This window comes from Octopus sinensis, linkage group LG9 (assembly GCF_006345805.1).
Source record: "Octopus sinensis linkage group LG9, ASM634580v1, whole genome shotgun sequence".
NCBI classification, from domain to species: Eukaryota; Metazoa; Mollusca; class Cephalopoda; order Octopoda; family Octopodidae; genus Octopus; species Octopus sinensis.
Genome location: NC_043005.1, coordinates 68,114,388 through 68,137,888, shown reverse-complemented (window position 1 = coordinate 68,137,888; position 23,501 = coordinate 68,114,388). Strand labels below are relative to the sequence as shown.

The following is a 23,501-nucleotide window of genomic DNA, read 5'->3' as shown; positions in this document are numbered from 1 at the left end:
ATGTATGTATATGTCTGTGGGTGTTGTATACATGGTAATATATACATTTTCTCCCAGTCTACACACACACACACATATATATATATATATACCACTTAGAAAAATCATATATGCTAATACATAGATCAATACATAAACACAATATTCAGAAATATATGGGAACATGTTATGTGTGTCAATATATGTGGTTGTATATAGACATATACAAAAACATATACACATGCTTATATTTATTATCTGTGTTAATACCTCTATATTATGCATGCATGCATACATTGACACACACACACATATTTCATATTACGTCTACATACATATATGTATGTGTGGGTGTGTGAAAATATGTCTGCTTGTACAGACAGTCTTGTGTGTGCACATGTGTTTATTAACGTACATATATATATATATGCATACACACATACATACATACATACAAGTATATATATGGATATTTGGGGGTAGCAGAATGAAGTTTGTAATATTTCCGGTAAAAGCAGCATCAACATCCAGTAATAAAGAAATGAATAATACATAGGTAGCACTGTCATTACTGATCACTGAGAAAAGCTATGTTATGAGCTTTGATTTATATACATACATATATATATATACACACACCAAATAACCATTCCAACTGTTACTAGATAATGAAATCCAGTCCAGTCGATGTCAGCTTTTATGATGATTTGCTGTCTGCTTATAGCAGCATGGCTCGTGTCCTGCTGATAGTGTTGATGATGTTATTAGTGTTGTTGTTGTTGTTGGTGGTGGTGGTGGTGCTCTTATAACTACTAGCTTCTCAGATAGTAATCTATGAATGAAGCAAAAGTTTAACTCCAGACAAATTGTGCCCAGACTGACAAAAATTTCAACATCATTTAGCTTATTTATTGATGTTTCACACTGTATACTAATGTAGTGCATTGTACTATAGCCTGCATTACTGTACAGAATATAAAACTCTTCCTTGTCCTTCCTCTGCTTTCACATAACTACCACCACCAACAAAAACAATAACAAAGCAGCCTCCATAAGGTCAATCAGCCAGCTACAAATTAGAGCCATATGTCCGCAGATACACTTTGCCTTCTTTTATCTTTTATTTGTTCCAGTCAATGGACTGTGGCTAAGCTGGAGCACCAACTTGAAACTTTTGGTCAAATAAATTGATCCCTGTACTTATTTTTAAGTCTGATACATACTTATTCTATCAGTCCTTTCTGCTGAACTGCTAGGTTACAGGGATGTAAACAAACTGACACCAGTTGTCAAGAGGTGGTGGTGGTGGTGGGGACAATCACAAAGACTCACATACACAGAGTAAAGAATAAAAAAAAACAATATTTGTAGTTGTTAGTCAACAGGAAACAACAAATAAGCTTCAGACAACTCAAGCTGACATGAAGAATAGAAAATCATAGGCTTCTCACTTTTTCTCTTTCTCAGAGAGTGAGGAAAAGAGGAAGCAATTGGCATTGATGTGACTACAGGATTTCTCTGTTTATTTCACTCCCAAACAAAGAGCAACAGCTCAAAATATTAGATTCTTCACCTTCTAAAGACAACTGAACATACTGGACTTTCCTCTGGACTAACTTTTGCCATCACAGACCATAATTTATTTGCTGGGATTCTGGATTTTACCAATATTTGGTAATGCCCTTTGTATTCTGATTTTTAAACTTGCTATGGTCAAACTTGCTTTCCATTCTTCAAGGGTAAAATATACACACAAACATGTACCTATATATGTTAGTGAGTGTGTGTGTGTGTGTGTGTGTGTATGTATACACATATATATATATATATATATATACTCTTTTACTTGTTTCAGTCATTTGACTGCAGGCATGCTGGAGCACCACCTTTAGTCGAGCAAATCGACCCCAGGACTTATTCTTTGGAAGCTCCGGCAGAAGGTTATGGCGAACTTCTGCTGACTCTTTCACCACACCTTTCTCTCACTCTTTCCTCCTGCATCTTGCAGCTCCCCTGCGATGGACTGGCATACCGTCCAGGTGGCAAACTTATATGCCAAGGAAACCAACAAACATACAGCCATCCACCTCCACCGTCCCCTCACAAATGCTTCCATTTAATAGTGGGAGCTTTCTTCCCTTTCTTTTTTTCTCCTGGTCGGGGTTCACAAGGGCCAGTGGTGCAAAAAAAAAAAATGCACCCAGAACACACTATAGAGTGGTTCGTGTTAGAAAGGACATCTAGCCATAGAAACCGAGCCAAAGGTGATACTGGAGCTCAATGCAGGCTTGCACCACACAGGTTCCTGTTAAACCATCCAACCAATGCCAGTATGAAAAGTAGACATTAAATGATGACAAAATGAAGATGGTGATGCCTGTGTGTGTTTGTGTGTGTGTGTGTGTGTGCATGTGTGTATGCGTGCGTGTGTAACACTAACAGAACGTTTGCACGTCGGGCGAAATGTGTAGCCACATTTCGTCTGTCGTTACGTTCTGAGTTCAAATTCCGCCGAGGTCGACTTTGCCTTTCATTCTTTCAGGGTCGATAAATTAAGTACCAGTTACGCATTGGGGTTGATGTAATCGACTTAATCCGTTTGTCTGTCCTTGTTTGCCCCTCTATGTTTAGCCCCTTGTGGGTAATAAAGAAACAGGTATCACTCCTTTTCCTTATTATTTAGATTAGCCTTAATTAAATCAGCCCACAAAAGAAATCACACTTTGGTAAGATTTGAACTCAGAACAGCTCCCAACAAGGGATTCTACTGTTCCAAACACTGCTGTAAACCCCGATAAGCAGGTGTAAAGTTAACAACAACAACAATAATAATAATGATGATGGTATTTTGCATAAGATATAATAAGAGGAAGAAAAAAATAATAAGGAAGAATGCCAGACAATGATAAATGGTTAGTTGAGAAGAGCACACAATATGTGAACATGTGGCTCAGGCAAAGAAGATGGTTTTCCAAAAAGATGTTTCCAGACAACAGCGCTGGAAAGGGGAGGTGAGGAGAGAAGTAACTGATGACATTTAGGTTAATGATTACAAAATTGATGCCCCATAGGCATCTGATACGCACGTGTGTGTGTGTATGCGTGTGTGTGTGCGTGTGTGTGTGTGTTTGTGGGTGTGTGTGAATGTCTAAAATAGTGATAGTGATTATTTGGGGGATAATTACAGTGCAATCAATAAAGAGTAGAGGTTGATAGTGAAGAGATGATGATGATGATATAGCAAAGAGGCAGAGAGAAGAACAATGAAAGAGATAAAATATAAATGGATAAATGAAAAGACAGGCCATGGGTTGGATGGTGGTGGTGGGGTGGGGGTAAGGGAAAGAGAATAAGAGAATGAGATAGTGAGGTCAGGAGGTTTAAGACAGGGAAGAGAAACTGCAAATGGATGATAAGGCCTCTTACTTCAGTATCTGGTTTCCATCTCTCGGTTTCTTTATTTAACTTCAGTTTCTGCCACACTGCAAGTAGAAATGTTAAAAATGAAACAATGGAATAAAATTACAGATAACAATGTATGGGCATGAAAGGGTGATAGGAAGGAAAGGGTTAGAAGTGCCGAGAGCAACAAAAGAGAAAAAACGGAGAAAAACATTCTCCAACATTTTGGATATGACCCAAATAAATAGTTGAATTTTTGGATCTTTTCGGCAGCTTTTAACATAATTTCTAGGTAACTAAAAAATTTTTTAATTCGTTTACTGGTAGAATGTGTTTATAAAACATCTTTTTCGCGTGGCTTTATTGAGAAAATTCTATAGTCTGTAAGATATTTGTTGTATTTTTTCTTCAATTTCTGCAATTTCAACCAATCAATTACGTGTATTGAGTTAAAAAACATTCTGTGCCGTATGAATATGTCCCTCGTTTAAAAACAGATTGGGTTTATTTACATTTGTGAGGAAAAAAAGATACCCTTCCCCCCACCCCTAACCCTAACTAACCTTAACCCTAAAACCGATTGAAATGCAATAGATCGATACTAGGGTCATAATTATAGGTGACAATTTCATATGACACCGCTAGAAATAACTGCTGTTCAAACCGAAAAGATCCGAATTTTTGCATGGTTAGGAGCCTCACTGCAAAGCTTATAGTGTATACGCTCCTGAATTGCTACAATTGTGTCGTCCTGTGTGACTGACACAGGTCTCACTTATGCTTCAGAGCTGAGGGTCATCAATAGTTAAAGCCCACAACAGTAAGCAAACTGAAAAAGCATAAACAGAATATGCACATGAAAATACACACACACACACATACATGCTTGCACATTTTTTAAAGCAGCAGAGTAAAATACATGCATACTCATGCACTTAGTAATATTTCTCCTGTTGTTCCATAAAAAGTGTGTGTGTGTGTGTGTGTGTGTGTGCACATGTCTATGAGACTGAGCACGGAGAATGGGTGTGTATGCTTATATATGTGCTCTACGAAAGTCACCTGCTATCAGTGGTCTTCTCAGTACTTTTCTGATCAACAAATCAACAGATGATCACTTCATGTCTTGAAAGACGTGAGAGAGAAGAGATAGCCTACTTGAAAAACAGGTAAATATTAATGACAGGAAAAGCATCCAGCTGTGAAACAATGTGTCAATGTGGCTAACCCCCAAAATCACAGCCTATTACCTTCAGAAAAGAAAAAAAAACATAAGATACAGTTTTCAAGAAAAATTTTAAAAACAAGACGGCCACTGCTGCTGATCACAAATCCGTTTGACCTGGGGCTAAACAACAACAAGGTATTTTGTATTTTGTTATGTCTTCATCCAAGGAACAATTTAATCTAAATGCATGATGATTAAAAACCCTTTGATGGATAAGAGAAAGGCAGGGAAAACAAACTGAAAGAGACAACCTTCTCAAACTGATTTTCATAAGCATTTAGCTGTTACTTTTTACTCACTTATGTTAAACCAGGATTTTCACCTGTGGAATTTCCGTTCCATTCCAAATTCATCTGCCAAATTGAATAAATTCACATCTGCAATACACTATGCCCTTTAGTTTAAAAACAAAGCTAGCTAACTAAACACAGACATTATGCATGCATACATACATACATATGTACATGTGTAGATATATACACACATGCATACACACACACACAAAATGTAGAGCATATAATATCTGATGGATAGTGAGGACATAAGAATGTTGAAGAGGAAGATCCAATGATATAAAATCAGGAGAACCAGAATCCGTAGATTCATCAAAATTTTATTTACAAGTCACAGTAAATGATATCAAAGTAGAATGCCAAGTGCGTTAAGCTATGTTCACAGCTGAAAGGACATCACATAAACAAGGAACCGGAAAGGTACAAAAGAAAAGATGGAAGAAAAATAAAAGAAAAACACCCAATGTCACATAAGAGAATGTAAAGCTGTCAAGCTGATACTTGTCTAGGTTTTAGTAGGATTTAGAACAAGACATGTCATGTTCCAATAGACTTATACAGATATCCTTCCTAACACCAACCACTCCGACAGTGTGACGGGTGCTTTTACACGCCACCGGCACGAGGGCCAGTCAGGCGATACTGGCAGCAGACACGCTCAAATGATGCTTTTTATATGCCACTTGCACAGCAGCCAGTCCAGCAGCACTGGCAACGACCTCACTTGAATGTTTTTTCAAGTGCCGCCAGCACAAGTGCCAGTAAGGCAACACAGGTAACGATCACGCTCGAATGGTGCTTTTTACGTGCCACTGGCACAGAGGCCTGTTTGTTGCTCTGGCGAAGATCACGCTCGTAAACAACAATGAGATCGAAAATGAAAAATGGGTAACGGGTCTATATGCCCATTACCCATTTTTCATCTTTGACCTCATTACTGTTGTTTACACTAAGCATCTCAGATACAAAAAGGCGTAACAAAATTAGTGCTGGCTATAATTTCTACAGTAAATCTGTAGAGATAACTTTAATAAGACATGAAAAACACTTAGAAAAAGGGGCAACATCAACCCTTCAAAATGAAAGCTATTGCTGCCCCCTGATCACTTTGACAATGTTACTGTTAGAGGAGAATTGAATATATGGAGGAGAAATGCATTCAGCAAGAGAGAAGTTAAAAAAGGATGCATGCCTGATGAGTTAAACCTGGTCCTTCCAACTGAGTGCTTACACACCCCATCTGCCACCAAAACTGAACATCAAGGTTTAGGATGTAGAATCATGAAAGAATACAAAAAGACACGAGGGAATGTTGATTATGCAAATGAGCATAGAACAGTTAATACTGGGTTGTTAACATGGTTTGGATAGTTAACAAAAGAGAATTTGGATTGTGATGGAGCAATTTGGATTTATTGAATAAGAATGGCAAAATGCAATGATGAAGGACTAATAGATTTCACTTTTATCCTTCCAGGCTCATGAATTCTTGATCATATTGCATGTAGTCTTACCAATAAAACTAGTCTCTTGGAGTAACTGCATAATTCATTTAGGTCAGGTTTGACATTGTTGTGATGTATATTGCTCTTTTTGTTTTCTTCTGACATTTCCATCCAAGTAATAAGTATTCAGAGGGTGAATTCAGCGCAGGCTTTAACAACCAATCAGAATATATATATTTAATTCAGTGTGATGACATTCTAATCAAATTCCAAACCATCTTCCACAGGTCAATTCTATAGTCCAGCAAAATCTATTGTTAAACTGGACTCTGTTAAATATTTAATTCAGCTCTTCTAAAGGCCAACATTTTACACTGCTCACAAACTGCTGTTTTCATTGTTAATGTTTAAGTTGATTACATCAGAGTTCAGTCATTTTGTCACTGTTTTTTTAAATATTCAGAACAAACATGGATTACACTGACAACACAGATTTTGCTGACTAATTAATATTACAAGACTTGCTTTTGACTAATTTGTGGGCACAAGCCCATAAAATCTTTTTGTGCTACATAAATCTTTGTGCAAGGTCCTTGCTTGTTCTCACTGTCGCAATCTTTCTTAGCAACCATAAAGCAGAAAACTATTCTAAATTAGTAGAGGACATGGTCTCAAATTTTGATATATTTGGCTGTATATATGTAAATAGATTAGCTTGAACATCAAAGTTCATTACTTTCACAGACACTTTGATAGCCTTCAATGACAGCTTGGTGATTTAATTAAAGTGTAATGAGAAAGATTTCATCAAGATATAAAAACAACAGGAAAGAGATAGCAAAAGAAAAGTAGGATAGGTAACAGCAGTACTGCTGGAATTTGCAGTAAGACTGTTCTGGTAAATCTCAATCTAGAAAGAAGTATGAAAGAAACTTATGTGTAGAATAACTAATCATTTTATAGGTTTATTTGGGGGTTACAGTTTTGTAACAAAACAGTAGATCATTAATTAGCTGTAGCATAGAGGGGGAAATTGATACAGTTTTTAAAATCAGTATCCTAAATATAGTGATGAATAGATCTGACTGCTTTACCACTAAAATGTAATGTGTGACAGGGATTTCTAATTTCAATAAACAATAAAAGAAGTATGTTATATCATTAAAGCTAGAGTCGATAGAGTAAAATTCACTTTGGAATTAGTTCTCTAAATGTATCCAACAATAGGCTTAACTTTCAAACTTACGAGACAGCAGTATTTGTTTTTTTTTTTATTTAATTTATTTTGTTTTCTATGTCAGTTGGTGTTATCATTCTATGAATTGACCTACAATCACCCCTAGTGTAAAGTTCAAACAATGGCATAAATATAGCTAACATATTTAGAACAGGATACCCTTCTTGACATCAGACAAATAAGAAAAAGTCTAAGTAGCCGCTTGACCTGTTAATATATGTAGCAGCCAAATGTTCACAATAAAAACCAGATCCCTGTCATCTTTAAATAAGGAATCACATTTAAATGCTAAATATTAAGAAAGGGTACCACTGATACCAACAGCAGTTCTAAGGCAAAGATCCCAATTAAAATTTTTTTTAAATTGTTCAGCCAGTTCCATAAATTAGAACTACTTGAACAGAGCTTGAAGGGGTTACCAATCATGTCATAAGCATCATGCCATTTTATTATGAAACGGAATTAGTTTAGAAGAGTAATGACATAGAAATGGGGATGATTATATATTACAGATGTTTGATTGTTTCCAAGAAGTATTCTATATACTTAATAAGGTGTAAACGAGTTTCTCCTGGATTTCATGATGTTAAGTCATTCAGAAATTCCACTTGTTTTGTGTTACATTACATTATATTATATACATATACTCTCCTTTGTGTAGCTGCAACCAAGATATATGTCTCGCAATAGTGCACCAAGAATATTTCCGTCCCTATCCCTTTAGCTTTGGAATACCTTAATTTCATGTTGTGTCTACTAATAACAATAATCTGGCTAAGTTGACTTTGTCCACTATTAGAGAGTATGAGCGTTTGCAAAATATAACACTTATGACTTCTTGTTCAGTATGATAACCAGAAAATCCTAACCCGCAACGAGCACGATAGAGACAGGTGGAATGCATCCATAAACCTCCACTTTGTTCTTGCATTCATGGCATGTGAGGCTCTTGAAGAAGATCAGCCCTCTTAACTTTTTTTTTATTTGTTTCAGTCATTTGACTGCGGCCATGCTGGAGCACCGCCTTTAGTCGAGCAAATCAACTCCAGGACTTATTCTTTGTAAGCCTAGTACTTATTCTATCAGTCTCTCTTGCCGAACTGCTAAGTGACGGGGACGTAAACACACCAGTATCGGTTGTCAAGCGATGTTAGGGGGGGGGGACCAAACACAGACACACAAACATATATATATATATATATATATACGATGGGCTTCTTACAGTTTCCGTCTACCAAATCCACTCACAAGGCTTTGGTCGGCCTGAGGCTATAGTAGAAGACACTTGCCCAAGGTGCCACACAGTGGAACTGAACCCGGAACTATGTGGTTGGTAAGCAAGCTACTTACCACACAGCCACTCCTGCACTTAAATATTTGATTGGCAGATGTTTTGAAAATTGTTAGACCCAATCCAAAATAATGGCCTTGTCATCAAGCAGAAGCTATCAAGGTATCAGAAAATCTTCTATCTCTTTGATCACAACTCGGCCAATGATCTTTCCCTTACAGCTCATCAACAGCATGAAGCTCAAAGACTTTAGAAGTTGGATTGGAGAAAGAGTTCATACAAGCTTGATAGCATCACTTGAAATCAACAGTCTATACCAATATAGACCTTTGCTTGCTGAGAGCAGTGTTACCACACAGCGTTTGTAAGACTACATTTTTGCATAGATAGAAACCTCCAAGAGGGCAGAGTTGGGACACCAATATATGTGTATATGTGGAGGGAGGGGTATTGTGGTGTCTAGGGAGAGTCATATTTTTTTTTTACTACCCACAAGGGGGTAAATACAGAGAACAAACAAGGACAAACAAACGGATTAAGTCGATTATATCGACCCCACTGCATAACTGGTATTTAATTTATCAACCCTAGAAGGATGAAAGGCAAAGTTGACCTCGGCGGAACTTGAACTCAGAACGTAACGGCAGACGAAATACGGCTACGCAATTTGCCTGGCGTGCTAACGTTTCTGCCAGCTCGCCGCCTTAGGGAGAGTCATATTATTAACACATGCACAGGTTCAATTCTACTCCTTTTGTATTAGTTAATCGGTTAAACATCCAACTAACTCACAACCTTTTCAATAACAGGTCACTGAAAAGGTTATAAGTAGCAACAAAAAAAAAACAAAAACAAAACAAATGATTTTCTGTTTAAGCAAATTAAACAATCGATTAGTTAGTTGGATATTGAACCAATTGACGAATAATAAAGCAGTGGAAGTGAACCAATGCATGTTAATAATATTAGCATAATGACTCTCCCTAGCCACAAGATTTGGCTCAACACATGAATTCACATAAAGAATCTTGCAAACCAGATACAAAAATGAAGTAGATACAGATATACATACATATATCATAGTATACAATATTATAGATCCATTTCCTCTGACCTAACCACTTGGTTTTAGATCAGGTATTAAGGAACTGGATATTAGATAGTGGGGAGACCCCCTTCGGTCATGAATAACCATGGGATTGCACCTAGAAAGTTACCCTCCGAGGTAGAAGTCCGGGCAAGATTGTTTATGGAAGACCAGCAGTCGCCCATGCATACCAGCCTCCTCTCTCCACACCATCAATGTTATCCAAGGGAAAGGCAAAGGCCGATACAGCTTGGCACCAGAGATGTCGCAACTCATTTCTACAGCTGAGTTAACTGGAGCAATGTGAAATAAAGTGTCTTGCTCAAGAGCACAACACACAGCCTGGTCTGGGAATCGAACTCACAACCTCACGATCATAAGCTTGACGTTCTAACCACTGAGCCATGTGCCTTCAAGCACACTTAAATAATACTAGGCACTCTTCAGAGGTGGCAGGTATTGAAAATATATGATAGCTCTCTGTTATTCGAGCTTTGAAGAGCATGCAGTATTACTTAACCATGCTGTTATTTAATATCTTGTTATTTAATATCCAGTGTGAAACTGATTGGTAAAATTTTCTTATTGGATAAGACTGTCTACTTAGATTTATACACCCACTATTCACAGATACACAAGTGCATATTTTTTCTAACTGATGGATGGATGGATGTAAGAACCTACCATACATGCATATGCATACATACACACATATATATATTGCACATTCATGGGTGGATAGATGTGGGCGAAATGTATGTATGAGAGCATACTGAAAAGTTCCTGGCTTGGGTAAAAGAACATATAGGAAGATCAGTTAATTAGGATTTTATTCAACATATTTTCCACTCAGATTATTGCAGTGGTCCTTCAGTTTTCCTAAACCCTGTAAAGGAACTCAGAAGGCCTTTGGGATACCCTTAAAGCCAGGAACTTTTCAACACCCCCTTGTATATGTGAGTGCCTAGGAAAAGGACAAAAGTTTAGAAGAAAGATTAAAGAAGCCAAATAGAAAATTTACACCAGAAATAAGATTTAGAAACTAAAGAGGAAAAAAATATATCATCGACAATAATGATAATAATAATAATAATAATAATAATAATAATAATCATCGTTTAGCGTCCGCTTTCCATGCTAATGATAATAATAATGATGATGATGATGATAATAATAATAATGATAATAATAATAATAATGATGATGATAACAATAATAATGATGATGATGATGATAATAATAATACCAAACAATTACTATGGCCCAATATTACAAACTTACTATTACAACTACCATGTTCTGATGAAATGCCTGCGGTGCTGACGGTGGTGCAAGGAAGTGGAAGAGAGGGGTAGGCAGAGCAAAAAGATAGTAAACATTACTTTGATATTTCATTATCAATAACGACACAAGAATTAATAATGCAATCTCACAAACAAAACTGATCCTTTACATTGTCTTTACTTGCACCGCATTTTAGCTTGTTTTGTTATTATCGCTCAAAATCTTTTCCTCATTACATTCCGCCTATTCATTGCGGTACCATTAGGTGCCAGAAATATTACGCCTTGCTTCAGATAAATAATAATAATAATAATAATAATAATAATAATATAATAATAATAATGATAATAATAATATAATAATAAAAACAAGATGTAAATAAGTAAATTTCGAAAATAAAAAGCAAAAATTTTATAGTTTGGAAAGAATCTTTTGTTCCTCTTTTACTTTTTTAGTTATTTTTTTTTAATTTTTTATTTTATTTTTTTTTTTTTTTAGTTTTCTTTCCATATTTTTCATAAATAGGTTAGTCTTTTATTTTACTTTGGCCTTTATTGTATTCATAAATAAAGTTGCAGTTCTTTACTTGTTTTGGTGTATAAATATTTCAAAATCTAATTTTCTTTACGTCTTGTCTGTTGCTGTTGATGATGATGATGATGATATGATACAGGGAGGGAGGGAGGGAGGAAGGAGAAGAAAGGGAAGAAGGAGAAAACAGTGAACAGTGTGGATCATTTAGTTTTTAAAAAAATGTCTCTGGCAAATATCTTCCAAGCTGCATCCAAATTTTAGAAAAGCAAACTCAGAATCAACACACACACACACACAATTTTCTTTTGTTTTTTTTTCACATCAATCCTTTATGTATGAAGAGTATGATTTTGTAACTGGACATTTGCATATTGCTGAAACTGTGTGTGTGTGTGTGTATATATATATATATATATATATATATATAAAAGCATATATATATGTATATATATGCATATATGTGTGTATATATATATATATATATAAGCATATATATATGTATATATATGCATATGTGTGTGTGTGTATATATATATATGCATATATGTGTATGTGTATATATATATATATATACATACACATGCATGTGTATATATATATATACATACACATATACATATATATATGCATACATATATATACATGCATATATGTGTGTGTATATATAGATACATACACATGCATATATACATATATATATGCATACATATATATATGCATATATATATATATGAGTGTGTGTGTATGCATTTATATATATATATATGAACCACAGACAAACAGGAGACAGGGTAATAAATGTGGAAGCAGTACAAACTGTGTCGGGTGGGGCTGGTAACATCGATATATATACATACCAGCAACTAAACATTCTATAAATCTTTTCTTAAAATGATAATGATATGAATAATGTTGAATGCTAATAGTGGTGGTGGTGGCGGAGGTGATGGTAATGATGATAAATGAAACTTCTAAATGAGGAAACCAGAGTCTACCGGTTTATTATGTAGATAAGAAACAGCAGTTGATAATGGTTCAGTATGGGTTAAAAGATCAAATCAGAGTAATGGCATAGGAAACATATAAAATTAGAGGAAAAGAGAAACGAAATGTAATGTACAGAAAGGAGGGACTAAGACTGTGTGCCATGGGAAGTAATAAAACTTCCAACATTTTGGTTTTAGGTCCATTTTTAGAAGAAAATTGTGTAGTGTTGGGGAAGGCTTTTATCCATTTAAACAAAGGTTTCTCAACCATTTTTTTTTGGATCCCTTTGGTTCCTATTTTACTCTACTGGCCCCTAATAAACATTCAGTATATATAAAAATAGAATAAAAAAGATATTGTATTTTCATAAATAAAACATTAGGAATTGTATTAAAAAAATTAAAATGTCCTTTATTGTAGAAATAAAGGCGTGGCTGTGTGGTAAGTAGCTTGCTAACCAACCACATGGTTCCAGGTTAAGTCCCACTGCATGGCATCTTGGGCTATAGCCCTGGGCCGACCAATGCCTTGTGAGTGGATTTGGTAGACGGAAACTGAAAGAAGCCTGTCGTATATATATATATATATATATATATGTATGTGTGTGTTTGTGTGTCTGTGTTTGTCCCCCTAGCATTGCTTGACAACCGATGCTGGTGTGTTTACGTCCCCGTCACTTAGCGGTTCGGCAAAAGAGACCGATAGAATAAGTACTGGGCTTACAAGAATAAGTCCCGGGGTCGATTTGCTTGACTAAAGGCGGTGCTCCAGCATGGCCGCAGTCAAATGACTGAAACAAGTAAAAGAGTAAAAGAGAGTAATTTATTGCATAAAAAATTTTAACAATAAACTCATATGGATTAGTGGTTCTCAACCGGGGTCTACATGATCCTCGTGCGGGGGGGGGGGTCAATATATGATTAGTTGTTAAAGTTATGTGCTGTAAATTGGTTACACTTCTACACTATACAAAATATTTTAACAATCTATATCTATTAAACAGTCCTTGGACAAAAATTGTATGCACATTTTGCTTTGACGGTTAATGGCGACCAAACCGAGGCTAGGAATGAGCTGAAAATTGGCAGAGATACTAAATGCGTGGTGAGGGTGAGACCCGCGACGGTTAAAATTCGCAAGCTATAAAGATGTGGTTGCTATGGCAAAAAGAGTGATTTTTTTATCAATACTCATTTTTTATCAAATATGAGTTAAGTCCCCTTCTAGTGACGGTGTAAAGAGAGGGAGTGAGAGAGAGAGAGAGAGAGAGAGAGATAACAGATTTTTAAAATTTCATCTTTTTAGTGAGTGATTGAGAGGCAAAAACAGACAGACAGGGATTATATTATATTATATATATATATATATATATATATATATATATGTATGTGTGTGTTTGTGTGTCTGTGTTTGTCCCCCTAGCATTGCTTGACAACCGATGCTGGTGTGTTTACGTCCCCGTCACTTAGCGGTTCGGCAAAAGAGACCGATAGAATAAGTACTGGGCTTACAAAGAATAAGTCCCGGGGTCGATTTGCTTGACTAAAGGCGGTGCTCCAGCATGGCCGCAGTCAAATGACTGAAACAAGTAAAAGAGTAAAAGAGAGTAATTTATTGCATAAAAAATTTTAACAATAAACTCATATGGATTAGTGGTTCTCAACCGGGGTCTACATGATCCTCGTGCGCGGGGGGGGGGGGGGGGTCAATATATGATTAGTTGTTAAAGTTATGTGCTGTAAATTGGTTACACTTCTACACTATACAAAATATTTTAACAATCTATATCTATTAAACAGTCCTTGGACAAAAATTGTATGCACATTTTGCTTTGACGGTTAATGGCGACCAAACCGAGGCTAGGAATGAATTGAAAATTGGCAGAGATACTAAATGCGTGGTGAGGGTGAGACCCGCGACGGTTAAAATTCGCAAGCTATAAAGATGTGGTTGCTATGGCAAAAAGAGTGATTTTTTTATCAATACTCATTTTTTATCAAATATGAGTTAAGTCCCCTTCTAGTGACGGTGTAAAGAGAGGGAGTGAGAGAGAGAGAGAGAGAGAGAGATAACAGATTTTTAAAATTTCATCTTTTTAGTGAGTGATTGAGAGGCAAAAACAGACAGACAGGGATTATATTATATTATATATATATATATATATATATATGTGTAAAACAATTTCAACGGATTTCGTCCAAATTTGACGTCGGTGTTACTTAGTTTGGTTTGAAAGAAAGAACTTGATTAGCTTAATAATCCAAACTTAATCCCGGGCAAAGCCGGGTTATACTACTAGTTTTCCAATACAATTCTTAACATTTAACTATAAAAATATCATGTGATATTTTAAACATGGAATGGTTATTAGGATCCACCTGAATAAAATAGGAATCAAAGGGGTTCACAGGTAAAAAAAAAAATGGTTAAGAACTACTGATCTAAACTCATTTCCTTACAGACATCATTCTTGATGATTTCAAAAAAACTTCAAGACATACACCTCCTTTTAGCTTTCTCATTTCTTCTTCACTAACAAAGCATCATCTATGCCAGTCATGGGCAAATTGTGGTTAGCATAATTTTTCCTGAATTCCTAATGGAAAATTACTTTGAAATTTTTTAATAGTGCAACCCTGATAAAGAGCAGCCCACTTCTTTGGAAAAGGTTGCTAACACCTAGTCTATGTGATTATATAATGTGCTAGAAGCAGCAGCCAAATTTTCCTTAAATCATCATCATCCTCGTTTAATGTCTGCTTTCCATGCTAGCGTGGATTGGACGATTTGACTGAGGACTGGCGAACCAGATGGCTGCATCAGGCTCCAATCTAATCTGGCAGAATTTCTACAGCTGGATGCCCTTCCTAACGCCAACCACTCCAAGAGTGTAGTGGGTGCTTTTATGTACCACTGGCACGAGGGCAAGTCAGGTGGTACTGGCAACAGCCACGCTCAAATGGTGTTTTTTACATGCCACCTGCACACAAGCCAGTCCAGCGGCACTGGCAACAACCTCACTTGAATGTTTTTTCAACGACTTCGCTTAAATGTTTTTTCAAAAAAACAAGTACTACATTACAAGACTCGAACTTCCAATCTTCCAATTTGAAGCCAGACGCCTTATCCATTAGGCAAAAACATATGTTAGATAATGTAGTCCAAAATACTCTTCAAAACACAATCACTCCTTGAATACATATGATCATATGATTGCAGCTCTCAAGTCAGTCCACAGCAGGTCTCCAGGGTGTCCTTCGAATATTTCTTACTACCACTGAGATCTGCACCCATGGAGCATATAATCATAGACCAGCATGATCAGGATTAATCTGGGATCAAACAACAATAAATCCAGATCAGCCCTCTTAACACTCACCACCTCCTCTTTCTCATACCTCAACAAAGTCTTCATCTTGCCCTCATATTTTCTAACTTCATCATGTCATCTCTTACACTGCACTTAATCAAAGTAACCCACATCATTCTACAACACCATGATCCCTTGTTTCTTGAAACACCTGGTATTTCAAATCAGTTAGCTGGTCACAGCTATTTCAATTCTATATAAGCTATTATGAGCAGCTAAAGTGCTTCACTTCTAACCTAAACTAGTGATACCATCATCTTCAGTAAGTTTATCCTCAAAGCCCTCAACTGTTCATTTGTAACAGACATTTCCTAGAAGTCACATAACAAACAAAGATATATTCACCTATAACTGAATGCTTGCAAATGAGTATAAGAGTGAAAAAAAATGTCATTGGGCATTGCACCACCAGCAAGATATTTTTATCTCTCACAACAGAATTGAGATCCTAAAACCAAAGCGCCACATAAAAAGCATAGGTGTGGGTGCTGGTGCCACATAAAAAGCAGTCGATACATTATAAATTGGTTGGCTTTAGGAAGGGCATCCAGCCATATAAACTAAGCCAAAACAGACTATGGAACTTGATGCAGCTCCTGTTGATGATGATGATGATGATGGTGATGATGATTGCAACCAAACTGTAGTAAAGTTATCAAAAAGGTTTCAACTAAATTTGCAGAATACAACTCATCAACCAAGATGACTGTACACATCATTTGTATCTGAAACAACAGATCTGTCACAGTCAACAACTACTTACGAGCCAAAAGTCTGCTCAATGAAGGCTGACATCAGGTTAAACAACACACCAGACTGCAACAAGAACAAAATAAAAAGACTATCTAACCAACTGCCAAGTACTCCCTCACTAACCATCTACACCCAGATATATACTAGCCCATACAGCAACTTTATCTCTTCTACTGTTACTAAAACACTGGTTATATTCCTTTACTATTTTAAATCTTTTACTGGTTTCAGTTGCTGGACCTTGTAGGACCCCAACAAGAGACAAGGCTTTGAAGGACTTTAGTTAGATTAAGTAGATCCTAATACCTTCTCTAAAACTTATTTGAATGAAGGAGAAAAATGAAGTTGATTTCAGGGTAAAAAATCTAAATTCGAGAAACCAAATATAAGATATTTTTGTTTCAGGCATCAATTTCCATATTCTTTTGCTCACACACATAGCTGAAGGACACAAAGTTCTTCAACTTTACTCTAAAGAATTAGGTTTACTCAAGACTACATTAGAAGACACTAGCCCAGGGAGCCAATTTAGTAGTGGGTCAAAGGCTGTAGTTGTTGTTCGGCCTCAGGTTTGATAGATACACAAAATATATTTGTGTATCTATCTTTATGTGAGAAATGTGTCATCGTTCCTGAAAAGTTTATCAGAGAGTGTAAGGTTAGTGTTAGTGCATATGCTTAACTCTGTTTTGGCCATGAATTGACAGAATGCAGCTAAAGAACTGAGTCTAAAATAAAGATAACTAAACAATTTTTGTAAAATAGAAAACGGATGACAGTGAAGTTATTTTATACCATTCTATATTTAAGAGATGAGGAATTATGTACATTATTTACATTTGACAGATATTTGTCCTCATCTTGTTTGTTATTAACACGTTTCGGCTGATATACCCTCCAGCCGTCATCAGGTGTCTTGGGGAAATTTCGAACCAGGGTTCTCATTTCTAAGGTACGCCATATGCCCGTGAGCATATGGCCTAGTGGTTAAGAGTGTGGGCTACTAACTCCAAGATTCCAAGTTGGATTTCAGGCAGTGACCTGGATATTATTATCGAAAATTACCTTAGGAATGAGAACCCAGATTCGAAATTTCTTCAAGACACCTGATAAAGACTGGAGGGTATATCAGCTGAAACGTTGTGTTAACAACAAACAAGATGAGGACAAATTATCCATCAAATGTAAATAATGTAAAGTTATTTTATCTTCTGTACAACATATTTCAATCTCAATAAAGAAAATAAATAAATAAATAAAATTAAAAAAAGACATTCTTGAGGAGATGGGCCTTGCTTTCTTTCTAACGTAAAAATGGCTGACCAATGAATTGGAGCAGTTATTTTATACAAGTTAACCTTTATGCTCCACTTAAACCACCCTTGGTCCTATGATACAAGATTCCAGTTTTAAAATGACGTAGAACTGAGCAGTAAGTTTTTAATCTGTCCGAAGTCTAATAGTCAGGAACCTATTTTTTTTCTAAACTAAAACCTAACAACACTATTATCCCAAAGGTCATGTTGATATGATTGTAAGCTTAATAAATGATCTCAAACATTAAGACATTATAAAGCCATTTATATTTCATTATATTAGTTCTTGATGGTTTAATTTGTGCCTGACTAGAAAGATATTTTTTATTAATCTAATTAGACATCTTATTATTAAGTTGAAATCCTACCAAGGTTGATAAAATAAATACCATTAATATATTAATTTTGATTAAATCAACTTCAGTCAGTCTTCTATTATGCCTATGAAGAAAAATCCTTATATTGACTGAGTTTGTAACAGAATTATAGTCATATTTCACATTAATCTCCAAAACATTAATTATATTTATACATTAAATTATATCTCCTAATTTATAGCTTATATTTGTAATTTACGACATTTTTGTTTTGTTTTAAATTATGAATTTAAAAAATGAAATTACTGTAAACTAAAGCATAAAATTACTAAAAAAAGCAGTGTCTTTGCATTACAGAGTAATGGGCTTAATGACTATTCATTTCACAATTATCCTACATATTTACACAGTGCTTATTCTGTACATCACAGAGGAAGCTTAAACATTAGCATCCAGACTTTGTATGCCCTAAGCAAATAGTCGACAAATGGTTGTCTGAGTTTTGTAGTAACCCAGTCTTTCAGATTTCCATATCATAATGAATAACATTGAAATTCTGAATTAGAAATAACAAATCTAACTTCTAAAACTATTGGAAAGTTCACATATACGGAAAGTAAACTTGAAATTGTGAAATGAATATATTAAACAAGAAGCTCGACAATGAAGAGAACAGAGTTCTAATTGCCTTAGTTACCCAGCTGTTGGGAATAAAGGTGAGTCTACACTGTTGCAAATGTTCTTCAAGTCCAATAAGTTAAGGTTTATCTTCCTCTATTACGTTGTAGCAGTCTCAGAGGCCCAGTGAAATGTCAGAGGTAGCACTCTTCCATCTCTGAATGTGCCACAAAAATAATCCACTGCAACAAACCTGCAAAATATTTGATTAGGCACTTAGTCATTTTGTGCACACTGATTCCACCTACCATTGGAAAATAGATACCTATTTCTTTACTACCTACAAGGGGTTAAACACAGAGAGAACAAACAAGGACAGACAAACAGATTAAATCAATTATATTGACCCCAGTGCATAACTGGTACTTACTTAATCAACCCTGAAAGGATGAAAGGCAAAGTCGACCTCGGCAGAATTTGAACTCAGAACGTAACGGCAGACGAAATACCACTAAGAATTTCGCCCGGCGTGCTAACGTTTCTGCCAGCTTGCCGCCTTGGAGAATAGATACCAAACGTTCTACAATGTTACTTCATATCGACCGATCCTAATCTGGATGTGAAGCAGTAGCCTGTTTATGAAATATTTATATTACATCCAAATGTCTAAGAGTGTTTGCTCAGTAGGGTACAACAATGACTGAATCAATAAATACTGAGTACTTACAAGCTAAGGCATCTTCAATGAGCGTGACATTGGCAAAATGAGCAGTGTTAGGGATTCCAAGGCATCGCATACCATGGGCATGTCTCCATTCCTGAAAGTAAAAGAGAAAACCAACTGTTTAAAAACAGAACAGACAGTACCTTCGATAATAACAAACAATATATGATATATGCCACTAACAGTTTTTTATGGCAGTTGCTATTATTATTGTGATTATTGCTGTCGCTGTTGCTGTTTTTTTCACTGAGCCTATACTGCCATAGAGTAATTTCATATTCTTCTCTCCCCTCTACTGTGTGTATATATGGATGCAGATGTGAGTACTGTAAATCCTCGAGTATAATACGCAGGGTTTTTTTTTAGGAGGCTGTACCTTTGGAAAACCTAAATCTTGTGTATAATACGCACCCCTTCTCCAACTTGAATCAAGGAGGTCTATATAACGTCCTTGGTTTGTAAAAATGTATATGGTAACGTCCTTTATTATTATCGTACATATAACATAATGAAAATGTGTAGCTTTTCTGTGCATTTTGTTTGCAGAAAATAAAGAAATAACAGTAATAACGTCTAATAAATGTTGCTTACTGCAAGTTATGGATGATTCTTTTATGACTTCATTGCTTTCAGGCTTAGCTTAAGGTATTTTTGCACCCAACATCACAAAATGGATGTTAAACGATGATGATGATATACATGTGTGTGTGAGTGTGTATGCATTTGAAGACTTCTTCATGCATGTTGGCATTAACTTTTCCCAATAAGTTTGTGTACATTTGTATGCATGTGTATATATGAATGCACATTTATGTATAAATTTTCAAGTATGTAAGGAACATATTTACGTGTGCATATAAGTTTGCTGTGTATTTTTCTGTCAACCAGATAATTTTAAATCTCAACCATATCTCCAAAAATTTTCACTTCTCTTAAAGTAATCTTTAGTCCTCCTATTCATTCATTTTTCTATGTTTTAATTGCCAAAGATTTCTAGAAACTTCCTGTTGATCAGTTTCACAATTAGGCCTCACTTCATTTATTTTTTTTTCTAATTAATTAAGGTAAATATCCTATCTTTAATTTATTCCTAACTTATTTGTTTGTTTATATATTTTGCTATGCATCTCCATAAAAGGAACGTATGTAGGCTTGTGCATCCAATTAATGATGAGCTAAGTTTTCTTAGACACACACACACACACACAAATTGTGTGTGTGTTTGCATGTATTTCAATGTGTGGGTGTTTGTTGCATTCATTACTGAATTAATAGCAGTGAAGTTTGTTTATATTGCCCATACACAAAATGCCCAAAAACATTGTGATTTTGGCATGTGATAACCACTGAAATGGAAAACATTATTATTCAATAATAAGATATTGGTAAGAGATAGGGTACCCAGCCATAGACAACTACCTCAATAAGTCTCAATAAATGAAAATGCAAATGATACACACACATTTACATTCATGCCATGTATATATATATATATATATATATATAGTCAAGACTATTGAAAAGGTTGCAAGATGCAACGAAAATTTTAGGAAAATAAAAATAAGAAATAAGTGGAAATTTTACCAGTGAGTGTGTTAAATTATAAGGCACAAAATGAAAATGACTCTCCTCAGACACAATACAATATGCTTCAACACACAAACTTATATAAAGAATCTTGCAAACCAAATCCAAAAACGAAATATATATATACATGTATGTAATTTATATATATATATATATATATTATATATATATATATATATATAAGCTTAAGGATCCTCTTGGAAGCTTAAAGATCTTCTGAATGGACAGAGATTTTGAGATGTATTACTTGAAGCTTTGGATGAAAAATAGGAGGATATAGCATCACATAATGTGGAGGACAACTGGAGGTTCCTACAAAACCTGTTGAGGGCTACTGACCAGATCTGTGGCTAGTGCAAAGTCCCCTGTCAACCTAAAGTAATATGGTGGTGGAAAAATGTAGTTGACAGGGTCATTAGAGAAAAGAAACAGGCATGGGAGGCCTGGAAGTGTGGTGATAGTAGGGAACTGTATCAGATAGCCAGAAGGGAAGCTAGGAGACAGGTTTACTCAGCTAGAGGGAAAGGAGATAAGACAAAAAATTTACCAATGTTCTTCATTGTGAGGACCAGAGACTTGAACTGTTTCGTATTACAAGACCGAGTGTGAAAGAGAATCATGTCATAGGAGAGGAATGTGTCCACATGGATGATGGCTCACTTGCACTTAATGATGCTGCTAAGAGAGAGACTTAGAGACACCGCTACAAAAGGTTGCTAAATGAAGAGAATTAATGTGAGAAAGAGGGTCTGCCAAATATCAACCCAATAGAGGGACCAACTATTCGAATTGACAGTACCTTGATAAATAAAGCAATTAAGGGTACGAAGACAGGGAAAGCCAACACCCCCTCCCCAGTCCATCAGGAATCACTGCTGAGATGCTTAAAATATCTGCTGGTGTTGGCTATAGTCTCGTCACCCATATAGTCAACCAGGTGACATATGAAGCTGTCACACCCAATGACTGGTGTAGCAGCACCATGGTCAACCGCTACAAAGGTTAAGGTGATGCATTAGACAGGAATTATTACAGAGGTATCAAATTGTAGGATTTATGTTCCTAGTAGTGAGCCAATGAGGCACGTTCAGTGCATTTGGCTACCTGACATCATCCACAACATTTAAACAATTGTTGTTGGATCTACCTCAGTAAGTACTCAGCGTACATTGTGTGTATAACAAATGATAGAGACAGGAAAAGGAATATACAAGAAACTACCTTGCTCACATCACTCATTCTGACACATCTTGCATCGATCCCTTGTAGATGGGATGCAGTACAACTGGTTTCGGTGCATCCCTTATAACATCAGCTCAGGAGATGCATCTGCACCGAGGGATGCATCATAACCAACTGTACAGTATCCCAGCTGCCAAAAGAGTGATACAGGATGCTTTGAAATTAACGTTGTGAGCAGTAAAGTTTCTTGCATATTCTATTTTCCATCTCTATCATTTGTTTTATATATATATATATATATATATATATATATATATATGTGTGTGTGTGTATATATATATATATATATACACAAAATATGGGGTTTAGATCACAGGTGATCTAAATGATTACATACTCTAGGTAAGTGCTGTAACGGATTACTAGGGCTGTAAGGTAATAGTCAAGATGGTAGTTATAGGGCCATTGCAGATTTTCAGCATAGCGGATATATAACTGTTAAAGAGAACAACAAATGTTAAGGCAAGGCAAACATCTCAATTCATATACATTATTATAATTGGAAAAAATTCAAAGTCTTACATCTGTTTCTGGGATATCCCATACTCTGGGATATCACAGAAACAGCTGTAAGACTGAATTTTTTTCCAATAATAATAATGTATATGACTTGAGATGTTTGCCTTGCCTTAATGTTTGTTGTCCTCTTTAACAATTATACACACACATTCATGCATACACACACAGAAACACACATTGTTTATGCACTGAGTCAGGGACACAAACAAACATCTTTCTTTCTGCATAATCAGGCTGCTAAATGAATCCAAGCTGAGATTACTCCCTAGTAAAGTGCTATGCCATGTG

At 35.8% G+C, this 23,501-nt stretch overlaps 1 protein-coding gene and 1 long non-coding RNA gene across 2 annotated transcripts in view; one reads left to right on the top strand and one right to left on the bottom strand.

Annotated features, from left to right (window-relative positions):
* On the top strand, positions 1-22,288 carry LOC118764869. The gene is made up of 3 exons (XR_005000691.1): positions 1-12; positions 12,881-12,891; positions 22,165-22,288. It is a non-coding gene; the product is annotated as an uncharacterized LOC118764869 (long non-coding RNA).
* LOC115215623 (splicing factor 3A subunit 3) overlaps positions 1-23,501 on the bottom strand; it is a 140,712-nt gene that overhangs the window by 2,595 nt on the left and 114,616 nt on the right. Inside the window, exons 15-16 of the mRNA XM_029784857.2 lie at positions 19,869-19,959; positions 3,406-3,461 (exon numbers count right to left, since the gene is read on the bottom strand). Coding sequence (XP_029640717.1) covers positions 3,406-3,461; positions 19,869-19,959 — 147 coding nt within the window. The remainder of the gene's footprint in view (positions 1-3,405; positions 3,462-19,868; positions 19,960-23,501) is intronic.